Genomic DNA, 22,130 nt, shown 5'->3' on the forward strand with positions numbered 1-22,130 from the left:
CAAGTACAATGTGATTGCACACTTTTAGTGTATTGCTGAACCTGATCACCCATCATGCCCCACAGCTGATGAGCTGTATCCCAAAGATGGAGGGTGATCAGGTGCAACAGCACACTACAAGTGTGCAATCACGCTGCACCTGATCTTCCCCTCCTTAAAAGGGCGTGTTTTAGCTAATTAGGAATACAAGAAAATTCGGCCATATTCCTCGGGACGTGATAATTTTCTAATTTTTGACAAAGCTTGGTATTTGTTTTGATGGAAATTCCCTAGGCAAGGTGATAACTCTTAAGAAAGGTTTTGCCTATATATGAGAACATTCTGTTTGGTTCTGCTTTTTGCCCACTTGAGAAATGATGCAAAGAAATCCTTGGAAATGCAGAACTGTAAAAGATGAGAATTGTCAAATCAATCCAATCACATTCTTGTCTTCTTTGAGATACCAATCCTTGGGTTTTTAGTTCTGTTCTAAAATAATGTCTTATTAGAAAGCCCATTAAGAGAATTAACCGGCTTCAAGTGGCACTTAAAACCAAAGTGCATACAGTTACAGCTAAAAGCATATATGCTATAGATGTAACTAGCATTGCTTTGACAGCTCTCTCTGTTCCAATCCTTTAGCATAGGATGCTTTACCATAGCCTGAGCATTAGAAAATAATGGTAAAAAATATTTGTCTGTGTTAACCTAATATGTTTACAACCTCAGTGAATACTGAAGAAATGGGTCTCCCAAGAATGGACCTTCTGCTTTGAGGTCATTCTTTAAAGCTTCAAAAAGCTATGTCACACTTGTACTTCATTTTGACTCCATTATGCATTCCCTTATGTATTGGTCACATTAGAAGCTTCATAAAAACAGTTGTATCCATGGTTGGCATTCTCAGAACTCAGTATCGGACCGGCCACAATTGGATGACTGGGGCGAGTCATGATTTTTATATAATTTATTAAAATAAATTATAAATATGTAATTTATAATACAAAAATCCATGTATTAATACTAAAATTAACATTTAAGTGTGTTAAACAATCCTCTTAAAAATTTATATAATAATAATAATATGACTTTGTAAAACTATAGTGTTCATGTGTTTGTGTTTGTGTTTGTGTTTGTTTGTATATATATATTTTGTAAATATAAAAACTGAGTATATTATTTTTAAATACAGATTATATATATATATATATATGTGTGTGTGTGTGTTATTTCCAATTTTTAATGTTTTTCACTTATAGAAAAAGAGTCACTTGTATTTATAGGTAAGAAATAAGATAAAGAAAAATAGAAAAAAATCATTATTAGAAAAATAAAAATGAGTTAAAGTTGAAGATTGTGATTGGCAAATGGAGTGGTGGATATTTAAGAAGCAATTAAAGAAAGAATGCTTAATTGGGTATAGGGGCGGTGCCTAAGTTTATTTAAAAAAATAATTAAAAAGAAAAACTACATAAAAATTTGTCAACTACTTGCATCCACAAAAGTGAAGTCATTAAAAGAGGTTAAAAGTCATCCTTAATTGGGCGTAAGGGATAGTGCCTAACATTTTAAAACGACATGGACTTAATTACACTTAATTAAAAAATCAAACTTTTGAAAAAGTGTGAACTGCATTCAAAGAAATAAGTGGTCATTAAAGAATGTATGTCTAATTGGGTGTAAGGGCGGTGCCTAATCGTATTAAAAAAAGTAATTCAATTTGTTGCTGAAAACAAAAGGTAAACGGCATTCGGCTGACTTGGCCAAGTCTCAAAAAACTCGATCAACATGGCCAAGTTTCAACTATCTCGGACGAGTCAGGCGAGTTTAGACCTAACCAAGTCCTATTGTTTTTCTGACTCGGTCAGGTACCACCAATATGTGGCAACTCAGTCGAGCCACCAATCCCCATGTCGGCAGTTGTATCCATGTGACATAGTTTAACTACTTCTAACATCCTTTCAATATGTGCACTTCTGAAGGTGATGGACTTTTGAAGAAATTTGCTTGGTAGCTTCTTCACTTATTATATATGCAGAAGCTTTTTCTTTTTTCTTTTCATTTTCCCTTTTTGCTTTCTTTCTGAGATGCAAAGGATCCATGTCTTACAAAGAAAGATAGCCTTCTACTTGTTTTTTTTATTAGAATCGCACCTTGACAGTTTTGAGACTCTCAATGATTCACATAAAATTGTTTGCTTAAAGCTTTCAGTTAATCATTTTCACAGTTGCATTATTTATTTGAGGATACGGGAATACTACCATTTTTATGAAGTTGGCAAAATGACTAGTATAGTATGTTACATAGGTGCAGGTGCGAAAAGTGCGACATATATATATATATATATATATATATATATATATAGAGAGAGAGAGAGAGAGAGAGAGACTTAGTTAGGGTTAACCGAATCTACTTTATAGAAATTAATGAACATGATACAAAGGGAGTCGTGTCCAAGTGTCACACTCGAATTGATGTGGGTGCATTGTTGTAAAACTTGTAAATTTTAAATATTATAGATAAATAAAGAAAACATCCTTATTATCGAGTTAAAAAATTGTTCTTGACTTTTAAATTTCAATTATGGGTAAATTTCATGTTCATTTACTCATTTATGGCCAATAAGGGTAAACTGACATTTTTATAAGTTGTTCAAACAATTTACTATTTAAAATTTTTAATCTACTCTTAAAACTATTTATTTTAGTGAGTTATGACTCATCAAGGTATTTTCTAAGTGATTTCAACCTAACTAGATGCATTTTTATGGTTTTTTGAAGAAAATCTATCAAAGGGTATTTTGGTTATAAATACTTTTTAGAGAATATTTTAATCGAATAAACTATGATTTTTTAATGTGCAAAAATGATGGTTTAGAAATTAGTATAGATATTTCGAGTTAGTATGATAAAGAATTTAGTTTGGAAAAGAATTTATGGACTTTAGTATGGACTTCATATGGGTTTGGACCCAATGGGTCAACCCAATTTAGTTGTGAGGTTTAATTTTTATTTGGATTTGTTTTTATATTTGTATTTTAGAGAATTTTATTTTGTTTTATTTCTTTCATTTTCTTTTTTCTTTTTTGTACTTTTTTTATTACTATTTCCTTTCATGTGGTGCGGTTTGGATGGAAACCGACCCCTTTGGGTCGGGACCCAATATGGACCCTTTAGATTGGGCGCATAAAGAAAAAAAAGAAATAAACAGTGGGGCCCACGTAGAGCACCCGACTCCTCTCCCTCCTCTCTCATTTTCAGCCCAACTGACACCCCTTTTTCTCATCTTCTCTCCCTCATTACCCCAGCCGACGCACCCATCCTCTTCTTCCTTCTTTCCCCATTCACGCACTTCTCTTTCTTCCCTCTCTCTTTGAGGAAACCGAACCCCCATCTTCTCCTTCCCTCTCCTTCTACAGTCTAAACCCCAGCCATGAGCCTTGGTTTTGAGAAAACTGACCCTCCTAAACCTCGTTTCCCTCTCTCTCATTCATTTTGGTGGAAACCGACTCCATTTCCTTCTCTTGCCATTTGGAGGAGTCTGTCTACATCTCCTCACACCGTTGGAGGAGACGCCCTTTTGAGTCTGGGTGACAAAATCTGACCCGACCCCCCAACCCGCTTCTTAGCCGGGTTAGGGTTTGGCTTAAACGAGTTCGTGTCGTAAACGGGTCGACCCGCCTAACCCGTTTATTAAACGGGTCGTGTTCATGTTAGGGATATGCCAACCCGCCAACCCGTTTGACCCGTTTAATAAACGGGTTAGGCGGGCGGGTCAACCCGTTTAATTATTTATGTTTATCTTGATGATTGTAAGACAGCTTGATGAATATGTTTTTAGTATGGTTGTAACTTGTAAGACAATTATGTTGATGTTGTCTTTATGTTTATGACTTTATGTTGAAGTTTTAGGTTGATGTTTTATGTTAATGTTGGTAGTACAATTCCATATTGAGATTTGCAGAAAAAAAGTACTAATTGTGTTATTCGGGTTAGACAGGTTATTCGGGTTACTCGGGTCGGTTATCGTGTCTATGTTATCGGGTCGACCCGTTTAATAAATGGGTCACCGTGTCGTGTAATTGTGTCGTGTCGACCCAGCCCGTTTATTAAACGGGTTAACCGTGTCGTGTCGGGTTACTCGTTTAATAAATGGGTCATGTTCGTATTTGACACATCCGACCCGTTTAATAAACGGGTCGTGTTCGTGTTGAGGTATTCTGACCCGCCAACCCGTTAACCCGACCCGATTGCCACCCCTACTTTTGAGGTTGATTGGAGGTGGTTGCACACCCACCCACACCGCCACCGATTCTTGGATATTTTTATTGGGAAATATCCACCAAAAACGATTTTGGAGGTTTACTCTGTCTTTTTTTCTGAATTTTAGGGGATTTCGTGTTTTTGAGATAGGATTGTCTTTATCTTTCTTTTAGATTACATGTTTAGGTATTTTTTCTTGTAATGCATGTTTTTTCATGATTAATTAGGAATTTTCATGTTAGATTTAGGAAAATTTTGATCTAAATTGAATATTTATTGAGTTAAATGGTTAATCTAGGTTGTATTATGTTAAATCTCATGTTTAGAATATGTTATAGAGTTTGTTTGGATTAAAGTTCTGTTTTAGTTATGTCCTAGGTTAATAAGTGATTCCTATAAAGTGAGCAGACTATATACTAAGTGTTTGATGAAATGCCTACATGAAAAATAAAAAATCAGATTTTGTAAGGCTTTTGTAGTATGTTTTAAGTTATGTTTACATGCTTATAAAACTGTTTATATTAGAAAAATCTATATTCTAATGCATAATTAAGTATTGTTTCACATGCATATAAGTATATTCACATCTAAGTTATTAATGCATTTAGATGGTGTAAATTTGCATGAACATATTCCAATCTTTATTCTAAATACATAGGTGGACGTGATTCACAAGCTTGTGAACATTTATGCTATAGCACGATAAATCTTATATTTTTTAATATAATTATGTGTATATACTCACTTAGTTGTGGATATTTATGACTTTTGTGTATACCTAATTGTCTATATTATGTTTCGTTAAGTGCATACACTCACTTAGTTGTAGATATATAGAGATGTTATGGTTGCCCTATATGCTTAATTGATTGGAGTATAGGAAATATCAAAAATATGATATTTATGTTATGTAGCAAAGTGACTATAAGCTAATGTGCATTGAATGAAATGCAATGCTTATGAAATCGAACAAAGTACCTGTGATAAGTTAGTATAATGCAATGCATCGTACAAAGGTTGAAAAAAGTTAGAGATCATGTTGAGCATTATTTGAATGTATAAAAATATAAGTGTTCTTCTTGTTGTGGTTCAAAAGATCATGCTTGATATGATTAGCTTAGTGAAAATAAAGAGTCGGTGTTACTACAGATACCCTTATGCATGAGCTGGTATGTCCCATGCTCTCATTGATAAACCATGATTTGTGTGAATGCTATATATATATATATATATATATATATATATACTATGTGGGAAACACATTATGCATGAAATGCTTGCTTTGCATATTGACTCATGTGGTAAAAAATGTATATATGACTTGAATCTCGTGTGCATAACTCGAAATACGTAAGAGTTATGTATGTGGAAGGTTAGTTGCTTTGTATTATGAAATGTGCATGTTCACATATACATACATGGAATTAAAAGTTTTATTTACGCATGCTTTAAGGTTCAATTTATAAAATGCAATGATTTTTGTGGCTATATTATGATATCAATGTGTATGATAATATGTTTTTGTATGATATTAAACACCAGATGATATGAAAATATGAACACATGCGATAAATGTTTAGGCTCAAGATCGAGCTATAGTTTATAAAACCTTGTTGTCTAAATATGTGATTTTATGATTTAAATGTCATATGAAGTGATGCATACAAAAAAAATATGATAAATCTTTTGAGATCAATTGAATATTCGAGCCCAAACAGGTGGCTCATGATTCTGTGAGTAGTCAATTGTATTGATGTATGTATGATAATAATATTTATTGGATAAGGTACTCGTTGAGGAATTGTTTTTGAGAAATTCTCTGTAAGGGTGTGCATGACTAAATCAGGTAATCCAGCTAGGACGGTAAGTCTCTCTGAGGAAGTGTATTGTTCAAAAGTAGGTAGCTTGTTGAGACGGTACACTCTTCTGAGAAAGTGCATTATCTAAGATCAGGTCATCCAACTATGATGATAACTCCTTGTGAGGTTATCAGTGGTGGAGCCAGAAGTTTTTCGTTGGGTGGACAGACTTCGGGTCTCGAGGACAATGCTATGGTCTTGAAGGACGATCCTGTAAAGAGTATGCACAAGTAGCAATGACAGTGGAATTAAATGTATGAAATTCTCAAACTATTTAACATGACTAGGGACTGGTTTAAGTACTGATTTATGGAACAAAAAAATTCAGCAAACTGTCTCCTAAAAGATGCCTAAACGTTTTTTAAAATGTGCAAACACTGTAAGAACTCGACCCTTAGAAAAAGACAATGGGTGGCTAAAAAATCTGAACCAAACTGGTTCAGTTGAGTCAGTGAGCCATTTCACCAAACAGTTGGTGTGTGTCCCACACCCATACTACTAACAACGCTTTTGGCTTAAAATCCAAGACGAAAAAAATCGTGAAACACAAACCCTATCCTAAACCGAATTACTAACAATTCAAGCAAGCAAAAATAGAAAACAGATTTAACTCAAAAACTACATATAACAGTTGGAGTTGGTTAACACGGATAAATAGGAATAACTAACTGCCCGACAAACGGTATTCAAATTGAATTGAATAGCGTCAAGTAGATAGGAAGATTAACAGCTAAATGCAAACAAAATAACCCACTGAAAATACTCATTCAACTAGGATGTTGGGACGTTTCACCCAGTGGCAGAGCCAGGGGTGGGCATGGTTGGGCGTCGTGTTGGCAGTCGTCGCCGGCAGGTCTTTCGGTTGGTGACATGGGCGACATGGGTCGTCTGATGCTTTGCGGTTTCTAAGAAATTGAAGGCTTCAGTTTCTCAGAAACTGCAAACAGGGTTATCGTGTTTGCCGATCGACAAGAAAAGCAAGAGAGAGGGGTAGGGACTAGGGAGGTTACCTGAGACAGTGTGACGGTCGGCTGCTAGCGATGGTCGCCGGAGATTGGCGAAGGTCCGACTGACTGCGACACCGGTGCCTCGCGTCGCCGGAGATTGCAGCAGAGAAGAAGCTCGGAGGGGGGCACCGCCACCGCGGGTTCACCGAAGGGAGGCCGGCGGCACTGCAGAGCACAGGGGTTGACGGCGAATGGGGTTGTCGCCTTGCCTGTGACAGAAGGGGAACGCCGGAACGGAGGGGCAGAGCACGGGCGATAAAGCAAAACTGGCGAGGGTTTTACCCCTCGCCCCTTTTGGCAGGCTCTAGACTCATCGAGAGCCCGGGTCCCGGTCGACTCGGTTTCACGAGTCCCGATTCGATTCAATTTTCCGAGTCATGAGTCGACTCAGTTTCAAATTTTAGGGTGGGCGGCCGCCCACCCCTGGCTCCGCCACTGGAGGTTATATATTTTTCATACCAGGTGATTCGGCATAGATCTTGTGAATCTTTATTATAATTAATTGTAATGTTATGATGAATTATGACAATTTTATGAGTTGGTTAAGATTGCCTATTATGCATCTATGGATTTGGCCTTTTTGTTGTAGTATGGTTATATGTTAATCTTAGATGTAAAAATCAGATCATTTTCAATTTTAAATCGTGATATAAGATTATGTTTGAGACACTCATGTTAGCGGACAGGTGATTGACACATCACACCTACAAATAAATAGGTTAACTTAACAGGTGAATGACACATCACGCCTACATAGTCTTATTGTAAATGATTGCATTATGATTATCTGATTATAATATATCACACATGTATCATGATTTGTGTATATCATGAATATATTATTGATTTACATTATTATGAAGGTGTGTGTGTTCATACTGAGTTGGTCTTAAATGCATATGGATTATACTTTATGATGTGAGTTAAGGTTGAATGAAATATTAAGTGATGAAATACTTTTAAATGTCTTATATTCAAATACTTGAATGAATGAATTATGGGACATTGTTTTTTTATCCATCACTTGATGATAGATGAATGATACCTCATATTTTTACCTTTAAAAGCTTGATATGTTTTTTCAAGTTTATGATTGGTTGCCCTACCAAGCTTTAGCAAGTTTGACCCCGTTTTATGGGAACAAGTAATGCAGGTAAAAAATGGTGAGTAACCGAAGCGAAGGATTGGTTGAGTTGCATCCTCAAAGGCCCATTCTTAATTTACGATCTTGGTAGACATAACATTTTTATTTTAAGTACTTGATCATGTAAAGATTGATCAATTGTTTTTATACTCTAATTTGGAATTCTTATATTTTAATCTTAAATTATACGTGGTTTGAAATGTGTATATCTCATATGTCTTGATTTGATTTTATCTCTAGTGTGACCTCGCCTTGAGAAAATCATTTTTGCATTAAAAATTTTGATTTACTTATTATGAAAAAAATCGCTTCAAATTTTAACATGTAAAAGATTTTTAAAAGTTAAAATTTGAGGGTGATACAATTGCCTTGTTAGAAGTGTCCATGACACATAGCTTGTGCATAAGAGAATGTAGAAGAGAAGCTAAATCGAGTTTTCTTAGCACATGGTTGATTTGTTTTAACATCATTAGTATGGATTATGAAGCCATGGCTGAGTCGATTAGATCTCTATGCTCTCTAGTTTATTAGAGATATGCAAATTCTCTAACTAAAACTTTATGATCACAGAATTATTAGTAGCCTTTACTGAAAGATAAGATATGACCAATTAAATTTTGCTTTTAACTTTGGCCCGGTCTTAACTTTATGGGCAAGTAAGATTTCTCTGTAGAATTTCACTTTGGAATAATTAAATGACAACATATTTTATTCCATACTTGTGGTTATCAATTTTTAGCAATATCATATACCAAATTGAAGATGTACTTTCCTTGAGAACACAGTTTGATATCTGGTAACTACACTGACCAGATAAACCCATTAACAGAAAAGAAAGATATTGGAATATTGCCCAATTCAATCTGGAAAAAATAAAAAAATACAAAAAGGTTTGTACTTCACTTTTTATGCCCATGTGGTTGAAGAATAAAAGCAAAGAAATAGGAAATAGAAAAGAATCGGATCTGGGCATCAAGAAAAGGTGATATAACATAGTAAGGAGACCAATAGAGGTCATTGTTGCCATGTAAATAAAAAAGATTATATTATCCATTGAGGTAATTAATGAATTGATGATACCAAAACCCAACTAGAGAACTAGGATAACTGGAAACAATTGAAACTTCTGTTATCTAGAAAAGCTAAGAAATAACAAGAAATAGCAAAAACCAACAATTATCCCATAAGGTGACCAAAATATCATGTTTTTTTATGACAAGGAACCCTCACTGAAGCGAGGTTGAGGCCTTAAGACCACCCTGCCTTACATGTAGGGGTGTCAACGGGTTGGGTTTACCCGAAACCGACTCGAACCAAACCCTATAGGGTCCGGGTATGCTAATAAATAAGAAGGCCGGATTAAGACCCAGGTCTGAACCCAAAGGTCAGATTAATACATGGACTTGGGTATAGTTTGTGAAATTTTATACCAGACCTGGGCCCCACCCGAGTTCCAATTAAGACCCCCCAATTTTTCAATATAAAAATGATAAAAAAATATCGTTTTACCGGGTCTGATTCATGTAGTTCTTATCGGGTCCAGGTATGGTTTATCTTATGATGGGTCCGATTAGACTCAAGTCCGGACCCGATACCATACCCAAAAATCATGGCCAAGTCTGATTCCACCTGGGTCCTAGCCAAACCCAACCCGTTGACACCCCTACTTATATTACCCACCTCTGAAAGCTAAGGATACACCCTGCCTTCCAAAATATCATGTTGTTTTGCGATATTTTCAAAACATCCCGGATATTCATCACTAAGCTATACTAATCTACTCCAATTGCAATGTTTCACTGCTCAAACCAACCATTATGTTTCAAACCAACAGGGTCTATGGACCAGCCAGACTCAAGATATGTATCATATGAACCATTATGCTATCAACAAGTTAATTTTGGCACTCATATTCTCCTTACTATCTCCACCATGATTGCTGCTCTGGGCTCGAACTTGAGAGTGGGTGTGAACAGGGGCATCCCAATTAACCAGTTGATAGCCCTGTTGGCAGCGACCACCCAGTTGGAATAGGTCAGTTTGGTTGGTCTCATTTTAGTGCTTCAAGTTGGGTCCAATTAACTAACTCTAATTATGATATCCAAGAAATTAACGAACATGTCAGAACTTTCATTTTATGTTCAAGGCTTAGTTAACCCGGATCCAACCCGTATCAGACCCTATAGCGTCAGAATTTGGTGATAAACAAGGAGGTCGGTTTAGAATCTGGGTCAAACTCAAAGGGTCTAATTAATATATAGAGCCGGGTATGGTTTGTGAAATTTCATAGCAGACCCAGACCCAACCTGAGTTTTGATTAAGATCCATAATTTTTTATGTAAGAAAGATTAAAAAAATATTATTTTACTATGTATGATCTGGGTCTGGTTTATGTAATCTTTATAGGATCTGGGTAAGGTTTTTCTTATGATGAACCCGATTAGACCTGGTACTAGCATCTCAAATCAGATCTGTGTTTGGTTCTACCTGAGTCTAAACCAAACCCAGCCCAGCCCGGTGACACCACCACCGAGCAAGCCACTGGGCTGATCCCAAGGGGAATCGATCATGGGCAAGATGAGGTGCCATCTGCCATGACCTTCTCAAGAACCGCCCTAACCACTTGGGCAACCCAGGGCAGGCTGAAATGGCCATGAGTTGCCACATGATGAAATATCATCCCCTTAAAATAATTGGTTTCTTATGGTAAAGAGCAAGACACCTCACCACCCATTCTTTCATGATTCTGTAGATCATGTTTGAATACCACGGGTCTCACTTTTGGAGACCTGACCCGTGGATTTGCCAATCAAAGTCAGATGGGGACCAACGAGAAATCCAATCTCTCCTCAAACTGAGGATCTTATATCCGAGATCCTTAAAATGAACCAAAATCCATGGATTTATTGCCCGATTAGGGAGGGGAGGGGACCAAAGATCCGTGGATTTGAGATCCTTGGACCACAAATCCCAAAGTCCCTTAGATGATATATGAGGGTCTCAAAGGCCACCTTTACTTTATGTGCATTGTCATCCATGTAACAATAACACTAGCTTTGATGTTTAGATAAGCTTATTTAATTCCATCCACTTGATAGCTATTGCACCTTCAACACACACACAGATGGGTAGCTGCCGTGCCCACACGTTAAGTGCTAAATGAACGTGTTCAACCTTTTTTCATTTTATTTTTAAATTATGAAGGTACAAATATGATCTATGTACTTGATTTTATAGTGATAAGCTCTTGAAGCGTTCAATTTTAACACATGGGTGGATTTTTATAAGGTTCAAAAAATCAACGGTCTAAAATCTTTATAAATTTACGAGGCTCCAAATATCATTTTTTTTATCAAAATCACATGATCCAGGTATGTGATCAGCTACCAATCTCTCTCTCTCTCTCTCTCTCTCTCTCTATATATATATATATATATATATATATATATATAGTGATTGGTATCTGCAAAATTCATAGGTACTAAATCCGTGGTCAAACACGTTGATTGTTCATCGCGTGCATTGACCAACGGCTATCACAAAACAAAAAATTACATTTTTGACAAATTTTTTTGCCAAAGGGGAATTATCTACGACAAAATTATCGCCGCTAATGCTCTGGGCAGAAAAATGAGCATTAGCAGCGATAAAAATTGCCGCTAATGACCTTTAACGGTGATTTTTATTACCGCTAATGCTAGCGACGATAATTTTGTCATCGCTAATTCTCCTTTGGCAGAAAAACTCAGCATTTTGATGCTATTTTTTTTGTGCATGACTGTCCATCAAAGTGTGTGATAGGCAACCAGTGCGATTGACCACCTATTTAGTACCTTAGCATTTCACACCTACCAATTTTAGTTTATATATATATATATATATATATATATATATATATATATATATATATATATATATATATATGAGAACTGAACATAATTAGGCCCCATTTTTTGTTCTGCCCCATTCTGTCCTATAGGTTTTAAATTTTTTATGATAGATCTGAACCGTTAGATGTGTTTAGCATGACCGATTTAATGGGAATTGACTCTTGGTCATGTTTTTTTATTAAAGAACATGATTTTATGAGCTGGGTAAAACTGGTTCCTTCATAGCCATTGATTTTGGATTACCGGAAAACCCCTTATATAGGTCAGATTCTGAAGATCCAAAAGCTAGTTCCCACTAAATAAAACCTATAGAAGATGTGAGAAAAAAATACTTAAAACTACTATTTTCTTGGAGCCTAAGGAACACATCTCTCTCTCTCTCTCTCTCTCTCTCTCTCTATATATATATATATATATATATATATATATATATATATATATATATATATATATATGCACACCTTGTCGTTTCTTGTGGGGGGCACAAACTGATATTGTAATAGTCCTCCCTCACTAGCAGCCACATCTTATTGCACCCAGTACACTCTTTTCACTCCCTTGTTTTAAATGCAAATAAATTCTCAATCTCCTATCTTGACCACATAACTACTTCCACTCCCATATTCCAAGGGCTCTGCTATCTGGTGAGGGCGACTTGTGAATATCAACAGGTTGACGAGACGTCTCAAGTTTGAGACCCACAGATCCCTTTTCTTGCCGCAAGGTTGAAATTGAGTATACTCATCGGCGTGCAGGGGGGGTTAAGTGGTTTTACCAACCAGAGACCAGCCAATATGCGGTCGGTGACCGGATTTTTTTCTTCAAGTATCTTCCATACAATATTGCAAATTATACAACATATGATGTCTTTACATGGACGATATCATGCCTAGTAAATCCCATAACCTCACCTTATCATTGATTATAGCTTTCTATATAAAAAATACAATTGGGGGCATATTTTAATGTGTTAGTTTGCCTGCATTTAATGTGTTAGCTTGCCCACTCCAACAGGGATGAAGCCAAGTTGAGTTTAGACACGTTAAATAAAGGGGTCAGTTACTGTGCTCATCTCACAGAAACTGCATTATCACTATGATAATTAAGTTTGGCGTTATCCCAAGATCATGATCTACATGCACCAAACAAGCGTCACCAATCTCATTCTTTCTGGCATAGGCAACTAATGCGTGGCGGGTAATGGGGGATTTTTTTCCTTGGATTATCCAATAAAAATCGGGAAATTCTTGTTTGTTGGTTTTTTAATATCAGCAGTCTTTGTGACATAGTTCAAAACAAGAGTGTCATTTAGGGTGCAAATATGCCCTATGTCAGCTTGGAAAGGTTTTTGGCAATTGCTATCTTTTGCCAATCTTGTGAAACTTGACCAAGATCTTGATCTGCAAATCTCCGATTTTCAGCTGCTTTCTAGATACATCACAAAATCACATGCTTGGTTCATGATTGACAAGACCAAAATATTTAGGCTATTTTTTAATGGTAGATAATATCCTAGAGTGAGGATCACTACCAATAAAAAAAATGGTGTTCAAGAACTTGGTTAGCATAAGCAGCCCAGTCGTTTTCAACGGCCTAAAGTATACATAGGAGATGTCAAGAGTAGCTACAAAAGGATGGAATTCACATAGGCCATGGGAAAAGATCAGGTGCAATATGATTGCACAAATATTTGTACATTAAGCACCTGATCACCCTCCATCTTGGGGACAGGCCTGTCAGTTTTGAGTCCCAAGGCCTGATGGAGGGCGATCAGATGCTTAATGCACAAATTTTGTGCTATGTGATTGCACCTGATCGGGACTCTTAGGCCATGCTGCTGACAAAGCATTGATGGAGGACACCAGCACTACTAAAACACACACACACACACCTGATACTAGACCAGAAACCAAGGGGCCAGTGAATGACACATGGAGAAATCAAGAGGTCGCGCGCAACCAATGCGTAACCCAATGATCTTTTCCTCGCATTCGGCTATAACCCAAGCCGCATAAATTGAGAGCCGCTTGGCATTCCAACCCGGAATTTACTTTATCACAAAGCCCAAGTCATGCGACAAAAGTTAAAAATGGCATATCCACACACACACACACACAAAACCTTGGGGATTTTTCATCCAACATGAAGTAGGGATGCACACGAGCCGGCAAAAGTCAAGCTCGAGTCATTTATTTTTTTGAACGAGTTTGAGCCAAGCTTAAACAAGTCAAGCCCGAACCGAGCTCGAGCTAGCTTGGTTCGTTGTGCATCCCTATCTTGAAGTGAGGAAGAGGCTAGCTTGAGGAAAGATGGTTCAAGCATTGTGGGTACTGGAAATAATCAAACAACTAATACTGAACATAATGTCAAATATCAATGCTTTCTTTAAAAACATGAAAAAAGGTGATTTTTCTCTAATCATTAAAAATGGTAGATATTGCGTGAAATTATTTTCCTTATTTTTAACTTTTTATAAAATATTTGGTTTCTATTTTAATTTTTCCTATAAAATTGTAAGAAAAAAAATCCAAACTCTAACAAAAAATTATTTGCCCTTAAATTTTCTCGTTTTTGAACTTTTGTCACTATGGTGTTAAACCAATAATATGGTCGATCTAAACACCTTATCTTACCTATTGGGAGTAAGAATATTAATAGTAAGAATAATTGAGTGTATGTGTCTCCAGTCTCTGTCTAGTATAGTTTAAGAGTATGATCTTGTCGAGCTTCGCTACAAATGAAGTCCCCCTCTTAAGTCTCTTGCAGTATACTTTACAACCACTGAACCGTGAATGATACGTCAGCTCAAATTAGGAATCAAATTCAATCTTATTTCTTGATCACTGTTACTATTTAATTAGGGTTTGTTGGGGCATTTAAAACATAGCCGTGTTAAGCGACTTCAATGTTTTTTTACCTTATTGCTAGAAGCATCTAAAAACTTCATAAGCTTGCTTCCCAAAGAAACTCCCTCCAAGCATGAAACTGTAACTTTAAGAGAAAACTCACTTAAAAAGATGAAAAGTTTACTTGTTCTAATATGGAAAACTTTTTTTTATCTTGAAAATGCACTGTTTATAATCAAAGAATTGCATTTTCATTTAAAATTTTATGTTTTTATTGAAGGGAAATTTTTTCAAAAAGGTACCTTAAATTTGAACATTAATAAATAAGGCACTTAAATTTTGAATTTTTTTAAAAATGCACATAAAAAATATAGTGGTTTATTAAAAAGTCTCGGAGTTTAATTAATACCGTCAAGCTTGCTGATGAATGCAATGTGAAATTACCATTTTATTCTAAAAAATGCACCTAAAAAAGAGGGAAGGAATCTTTGAAGGGTTAACTAGTAAATTAACTCTCTTAACTCTTCTTGGGTTAGTGATAACCTAGGTTAAATGAATGAAAGTTTGTTTTTTTATCATGGGTGCAAAAATTCCGATGCCTTTTTAAAATTCTTTCAAAACTTAGATGTGTTCTTTATTAATGCCAAAACTTTTTTGTGTATTTTTTTTACATTTTCTTTTATTGTAAAAATTACACCTATTTTTTTATTTTTACTCACAAAAATCGCCGCAAGGATCATACACCTAGTCGCGCTGGCTCTGCCTGTCATACTTACGGCCCCTTTACTATAAAAATTACACATATTACAAGTACTTACAAGTAGGGGTGTCAAACCCTATAGGGTTTGGGTATGGTGATAATAATAAGACCCGAAAATCCTATTAATACATGGATCCTGGTATAGTTTGTGAAATTTTATACCACAACCGGGCCCAACCCGAGTTCTGATTAAGACCATCAATTTTTCAATGTAAAAATGATAAAAATATTATTTTACCAGGAATAGTCCGGGTCTGGTTCATGTAGTTCTTATCGGGTCCGAGTATGGTTTCTCTTATAATGGACCTGATTAAACCTGGTCTGGACCCAATTTTATACCCCAAAATCAAGCCTAATTAAGTCTGGTTCTATCTGGATCTGAACCAAACCCGACCAGTTGACACCCTACTTACAAGCAAAAGGATTGAAAGATGCATTCAAGAACGAGTTTATCTTTCTCAATTTTATGTCACTTCCTACTCGTGCTTCCATGCCTCGCACAATATCTTTGTTTTCGACGAAACAACTTAAAGATGAGTGTTATGGGTTGATAGGCAGGCATGACCAATGTTGTGGTGCGTATCTGCCTGTATCAGCTGATACGTATAATAACCTAAATTGGCTACTTTTTAATAAATAAATGTAAAAAAAAAATACTTAAAATTATTTTTTATGTTATTTTAATATTTTTAACGTGTGTCACCTTCTTAATGAAATAAAATATTTTTTAATTATTTTTTAGCCAATTCAGAACGATTCAGGGCGGGCATGACTAACATCACAAATACTCAACTGGACAATGGAAAAGTTCATGAGATATAAAGTTAAACTTTGAGCTAAATTGCTTCCTTTATTTTTGTTATTTTTCTCAATAAAAGTATGCTCAAGATTCTAATACTTAGATGAGTGGCTTGCTTTAAACCTCAAGCCACTATCAATAATTTATTAATTTTTAACAATCAAAACACTGTCAAACTAAATCATGTGGCTTTCATAATGATGTAGTTGTCACAATTATGTCATATACATGCTTTGATCAGTAACAACTTTTGAGAAAATATTATTGTGAGATGGCAACTTACACTGAAACCACAATTTTGTATGCATTGCACATATACATATGCACAAAAGTTGTTGAATAAGAAAGAAAATGAAGGTCTTGAACACATTGACAACTATGAACTTTAGGTATTCATGGTCCAAGTCTTCAAACATATCACATCCATTCTTTTTAATTTTTTTTTGAAACATCCAAATTCAAGTTCAATTCAATCTCTAAGTTAATTCAACATCCATCCTTTTCAGCTTGTCTATAAAACATCAACCCTTGTGAATAGATCTTTTTTTTTTGTTAAACCAATCATAGATCATAGACCCAATCACTTAAAAGATTAGAGCCAACCAAATATATTCATTTCAAGACCGTCTCAAACTTAGCTTTATGACCGGGGCTGCCTGCCCTCTCCCCCAACCACAAGTTAGGTCAAGTCAAATAACCCAGCCAAGTTTTTCATGGATTATTTTGGGTAATTAGTCAAAAAAAAATGTAGGAAAGAGGAGAATGAAAAAAATGTTGTGCAAGTCAATGTGGACTTTTAGGAAAGCATCTATGATATGCATGATTATCCAGAAAATGTGATAAGCTTGAATGTTGTATTGTGGTCATGAGTCTGGTAGGGGCCAATTCATTAACGTCACCAAGTTGAAGGGACATCACAAGTTTGAAACCCACTTGTGCACTTCTCATGCCCGGTGCATGCTCTGGTAGGCTATTGGGACTGAGATTTTTATACCAATTAAATTCATGAGTGAGGTAGTTTTCTCCAACAACAAACAACAACAACAACAACTACGCCTTCATCCCAAAACAATTGGGGTCGGCGATACGATATGAACCAACAAAGAAAATCATTCTGGGTCTTCCACATGAATCCTTCTCCTCCATTCATGAGTGAGGTAGTTTTCTCCGGTTATCCAAAAAAACCCAAAAAGGTTTCAGTTTAACCAATTATTATGAAAAAGTTGATACATTTGGGTTTCAATGGGTCGGGTTTGACCCAGTCCCAACCCATACCAAACTCTATAGGGTCAAGGTTTGGTGATAAATAAGAAGGCGTGATAAGAATTCGGGTCAGGCCCGAAGGGTCCAATTAATATATGGAGTCGGGTGTACTTTGTGAAATTTTATACCAGACCTGGGCCCAACCAAGTTTCGATTAAGATCTATTTCAATGTAAAAATGATAAAAAAATATTATTTTACCTGCTATGATATGGGTCTGGTTCATGTAATCTTTATAGGATTTGGATATGGTTTCTCTTATGATAGGTTCGATTACACTCAGATCCAGACCCGGTATGATAATCTCAAATGAAGTTTGGGTCTGGTTTCACATGGGTCCCAACCAAACCCAACCGGTTGACACCCCTAATCTAACACCTCCTAGTGTTGTATGCACAAGGCTTCAATAACCTTGGCTGATACCATGATGAATTTGGTTCTTATAATAATTTTCTATATAAAAGAAATTTCATGAATTTTTTTTTTACCTAAAGGCACGTTTGAAAGCGAAAAAGATGTAGAAAAAGTGATGCAAAATTATTATGGACCCTTCAAATGAGAGACTTTTCCGCTTAAGAGAGTTTTGATAGGAAAGTACACTTTTGATTGATAGGAAAGGGTGGATGAATGTTTTGTACCAAGAGAAAATTTATTTTTACACTCTCCACCACCCATCTCACATCTCACAAACACCACCACCACCATCTCACTATCACCACCACCCCTCCTCTCTCTCATTTTCATATTTTTCCACTTTGTTTTTCTCATGCTACACAAACAAGCGAAAAACTTTCTTTTGAAAAACTTCTCGTATCATAAACTCTCGTAGGCAAAACTTTTTTTTCCTATGACAGTTTTATCTCTTCCAAACGTGCCCTAAAAAATTTTTTTTTCCACTCACTAAGATAGAGAAAACCTTCACATGTATGCTTGTAAATTTTGGGCCCAAGTATTTTAATTTTCAGTGCGAACATTTTGCCATTTTTAGAAATAGCTATTTTAAGTATTTCCCTGCAAAGAGTTTTCATAAGCAGGTCCATCTTTTATACATAATTTCTGATAATTCGAAAAGCACCTATCTTTTTTGTAAATTAATCAAAGGTGGTCTCTTTTTTTCTTTACCTTCGTCTAGTTAACCAAGGTTTACCTTAATAAATCCATGTAAATTGACCTAAGTACTCCTAAACTGAACATTTATGAAAAAAAAAAACTCGATATGTAAAATTCACCTGAGAAATCTCGATATTAAGCATAAAGGTAACCATTTATGACATAAAGTTAATATGGAAATTTATTAGAAATTTTGATTTTTTTTCCTGGCTGAAGTTAACTCCGGGTGACCTCGTGCCACGTCACCATTAACATAAAAGTTAATACAGCAATATTCTCCAATATTTTTTCCTTTTTTCGTCTTTTTTTTTCTGCTTCTAGAAGCTTTGTCCCATTCCCATCTTCTTCCCTTTGAGCGTTTGGCTGGTGATATTCTCCCGCAGGACATCCGGGGCCCCACCGAAAACCGCGGCCCATTTACCTCTCGCCACGTCATCAGTAGATCGGATCGAAGCCACGTCGGGCTGCCGTGGGAGGTGCGCCCAGTGGATGCCAAACCCCCCGATCCCCTCACGTGGGCTGGCCACGTCGGGCTGCCGAGTCAAGCGGCGGGCGCTCCTAGCGCCACGACCACACCCGCCCCCAATTCACCAATTTCTCCCTTCTCCCACCCGCCACCATGGTTCAGACCTAGTCAGGATCCAACCCGTTTTATACGACAAAATCTCTTGACAATCAACATAATTGCAATTATTTAAGATATCTTTTGTTTTTAAGATGCGTATTCAGTCCATTAATATTGATTGTTTTTGCAATTAGTTCAGATATCTCCCTTCATTTATGAATATCGGGTATATCATTGGGAAGAATTAACGGATAAGCTAAATAAACCCGATCCATTGTTTATTTGGCGGACGAGGGAGCCAGCAGAGGAGGGGGTACTTATATTGCGTTATTTTGAAAATATGTCTGTTATTTAAAATATATCAATTCTAACTGCTATTAACAACTTTTTAATTGCTTATATTTTCTCAGATCCCTACGTATTCTTGATACCTCAAAATTTTTTGAGGAATAACGTCTTCTAAAAATACCGCTATAATAATCGAGAAACAACAAGGGCTAAAGCTGTTTTGAAATTATCGCCTGTATTTTTGAGGCACAGGTTTTCCGGAGGACCACCTGGCACCTGGCGGGTCCCACATTAATGTTCTCGGCGCACCTGTACCTCACGTGCTCCGGCCCCTGCCTATGGACGAGCGGCCACCACGTCGGACGTCGAGATCCCTCTCACCGTATAGGATCCAGCTGGATGCCATGTCACTCCCCCCAGAGGGAAAAGTATCACCGGGAGATTTGGGGCCGGCCGGATAGATAGAACTCTGATCGGACGCTCTGGAGTCGGCCACGTGGATTCCTGCTAGACGTCCAAGCCCGATCGCCCAGGCCTTAAATAGGAACCATCTTTATAACACGCTGGTTCCTTTTTTTCTATAAATAAAAAAGAAAAGAGAGGAGAGAGAGAGAAGGGGTGATTTTTTCTCTCTGTAGGGAAGTAGAGAGAGATAGAGGTAGGGTTTTTCCGAGAGGGAGAGTTGCAGAGGAGAAGATGAAGGAGTGCGAGCTATGCGAGAGGCCGGCGAGGATGTACTGCGAGTCGGACCAGGCGAGCCTGTGCTGGTCGTGCGACTTGAAGGTGCACTCGGCGAACTTCCTGGTGGCGAGGCACTCGAGGAGCCTGCTGTGCCAGGCGTGCCAGGCGCCCACTCCCTGGCGGGCCGCTGGAGCCCGGCTCGGCCCGACGGTCTCCGTCTGCGAGAAGTGCGTCGGGAGGTGCGGCGGCGCCCGGCCGGCGTCGAACGCGGAGGTGGACATCGTGGAGAGGGCGAGCAGCGGAGCGGATGAGGAGGAGGACGACGACGATGAAGAAAATGACGAGCAGGTAGAGGAGGAGGAGGACGTGGAGAACCAGGTGGTGCCGTGGACGTCGATGCCGCCGACGTCGCTCTCCGGACCGTCAGCGAGCCCTAGCAGCGATGAGGAGGAGTCTTCCGGCCGGGAACACTGCCGCGCCGGCTACTGGACTCCGCCAGCCGTCTCGATGAAACGGAGACGTGAGAACGACGATTTCTTGTTTCAGGTTCGTAATTTCTGCTCGCAAATTCGTTTCCGGTGACACTTATCTGAAGAAAAATAGGAAGAAGAGAGGATTAGGGATTTTTTTACTTCAGAATTTGAGCGATCATGTAGGATTTCGGGATTTTGAGAAGGTTTTTCTTCGTGGATTAATGTTTTATGCATTTTAGGCAAAATTTCTTCGATTTTTCTGTTTGCCGTCAAGATCGAGCGAAAAACGTGAAAATAGTTTACCTCTTCGACTACGATTTGGATTTTCTCCTTGCTTTTCCTTGTGTAATTCGTGTTTCAATTGCTCGATTTCGTGCGTTTCTTTATATTTTTTGCTGATTTTTTTTGGGAATTTTCTTAGTTTTTCTTTGACGTCCGATCTGATCATATACCGCGATTTGCACCGCGATTTGCAGGAAGAGATCGGATGCTCATCGTCTCGGGCGAACTACGGCACGGCCGACGACGAGGCGACGTCGTCCGCGCCGAAGGAGCGCAAGAAGGCGTCCGGCGAGAGCGAGAACGCCGCAGGCTCGAGTTCTAATCTGATCGAGACTCTGAGAAGTCAGCAGAGCGAGAGGCGCAACGGCGTCGAGAGGACCGCCGTCGTCGATATCCGAGAACTCCGCGACGACCGTCTTTCCGCCGTCGATCTGGTTTCCAATGGCTCTAGGAGCCGTCCGATGTAAAAAGCAATAAAGAAAAAAAAAGGAAGGTATTCATTGACCTTCCTCCGTTTTCTTATCATATTTATCTCTTTCCTCTCAAGTCTTAACCGATCTAACCTCAGTCATCACCATTAGTAATAGAAGTAAATTTGCGGTCAAATTCGTGATTAGTCCTCTTCTTCTCGTTCTTGTTCTTTGTTGGTTTTTTGCTTGTGTTTACTGCGGACATGCTGAGAAGTGGGTGAGGAAAATGGGAGGAGGGAAAGGATTGGATCATTGAAACGAAACGAGAGGTCTGAGGTTCGAATCCTACAGGGGCTCTTCCTAGAGAAGAGAGAGAAAATTTGTGTGTGTATGAAGGGAATGCCTGTCCTTCATGCATGCACGAAGGAGCTCAATTGGTACGCTTTTGTCAGTGTCAGTAAATACCGACTGTTATGCTTTGGTTGCAAGTTTGTGGGCATTAATCGTCGCTTT

General features: G+C 37.6%; 1 protein-coding gene across 1 annotated transcript; it reads left to right on the forward strand.

The window, feature by feature from the left end:
* The first annotated feature begins 20,335 nt into the window (after window positions 1-20,335).
* Window positions 20,336-21,813, forward strand: LOC149844487 (uncharacterized). Its single transcript, XM_089994556.1, has 2 exons — window positions 20,336-20,998; window positions 21,402-21,813. The coding sequence occupies exons 1-2, from the start codon at window positions 20,468-20,470 to the stop codon at window positions 21,672-21,674; spliced, it is 804 nt and encodes a 267-aa protein (XP_089850682.1). The 5' UTR covers window positions 20,336-20,467; the 3' UTR covers window positions 21,675-21,813.
* The last annotated feature ends 317 nt before the right edge of the window (window positions 21,814-22,130 follow it).

Source organism: Nuphar pumila, chromosome 2, assembly GCF_984573655.1.
Source record: "Nuphar pumila chromosome 2, dmNupPumi1.hap1.1, whole genome shotgun sequence".
NCBI lineage: Eukaryota > Viridiplantae > Streptophyta > Magnoliopsida > Nymphaeales > Nymphaeaceae > Nuphar > Nuphar pumila.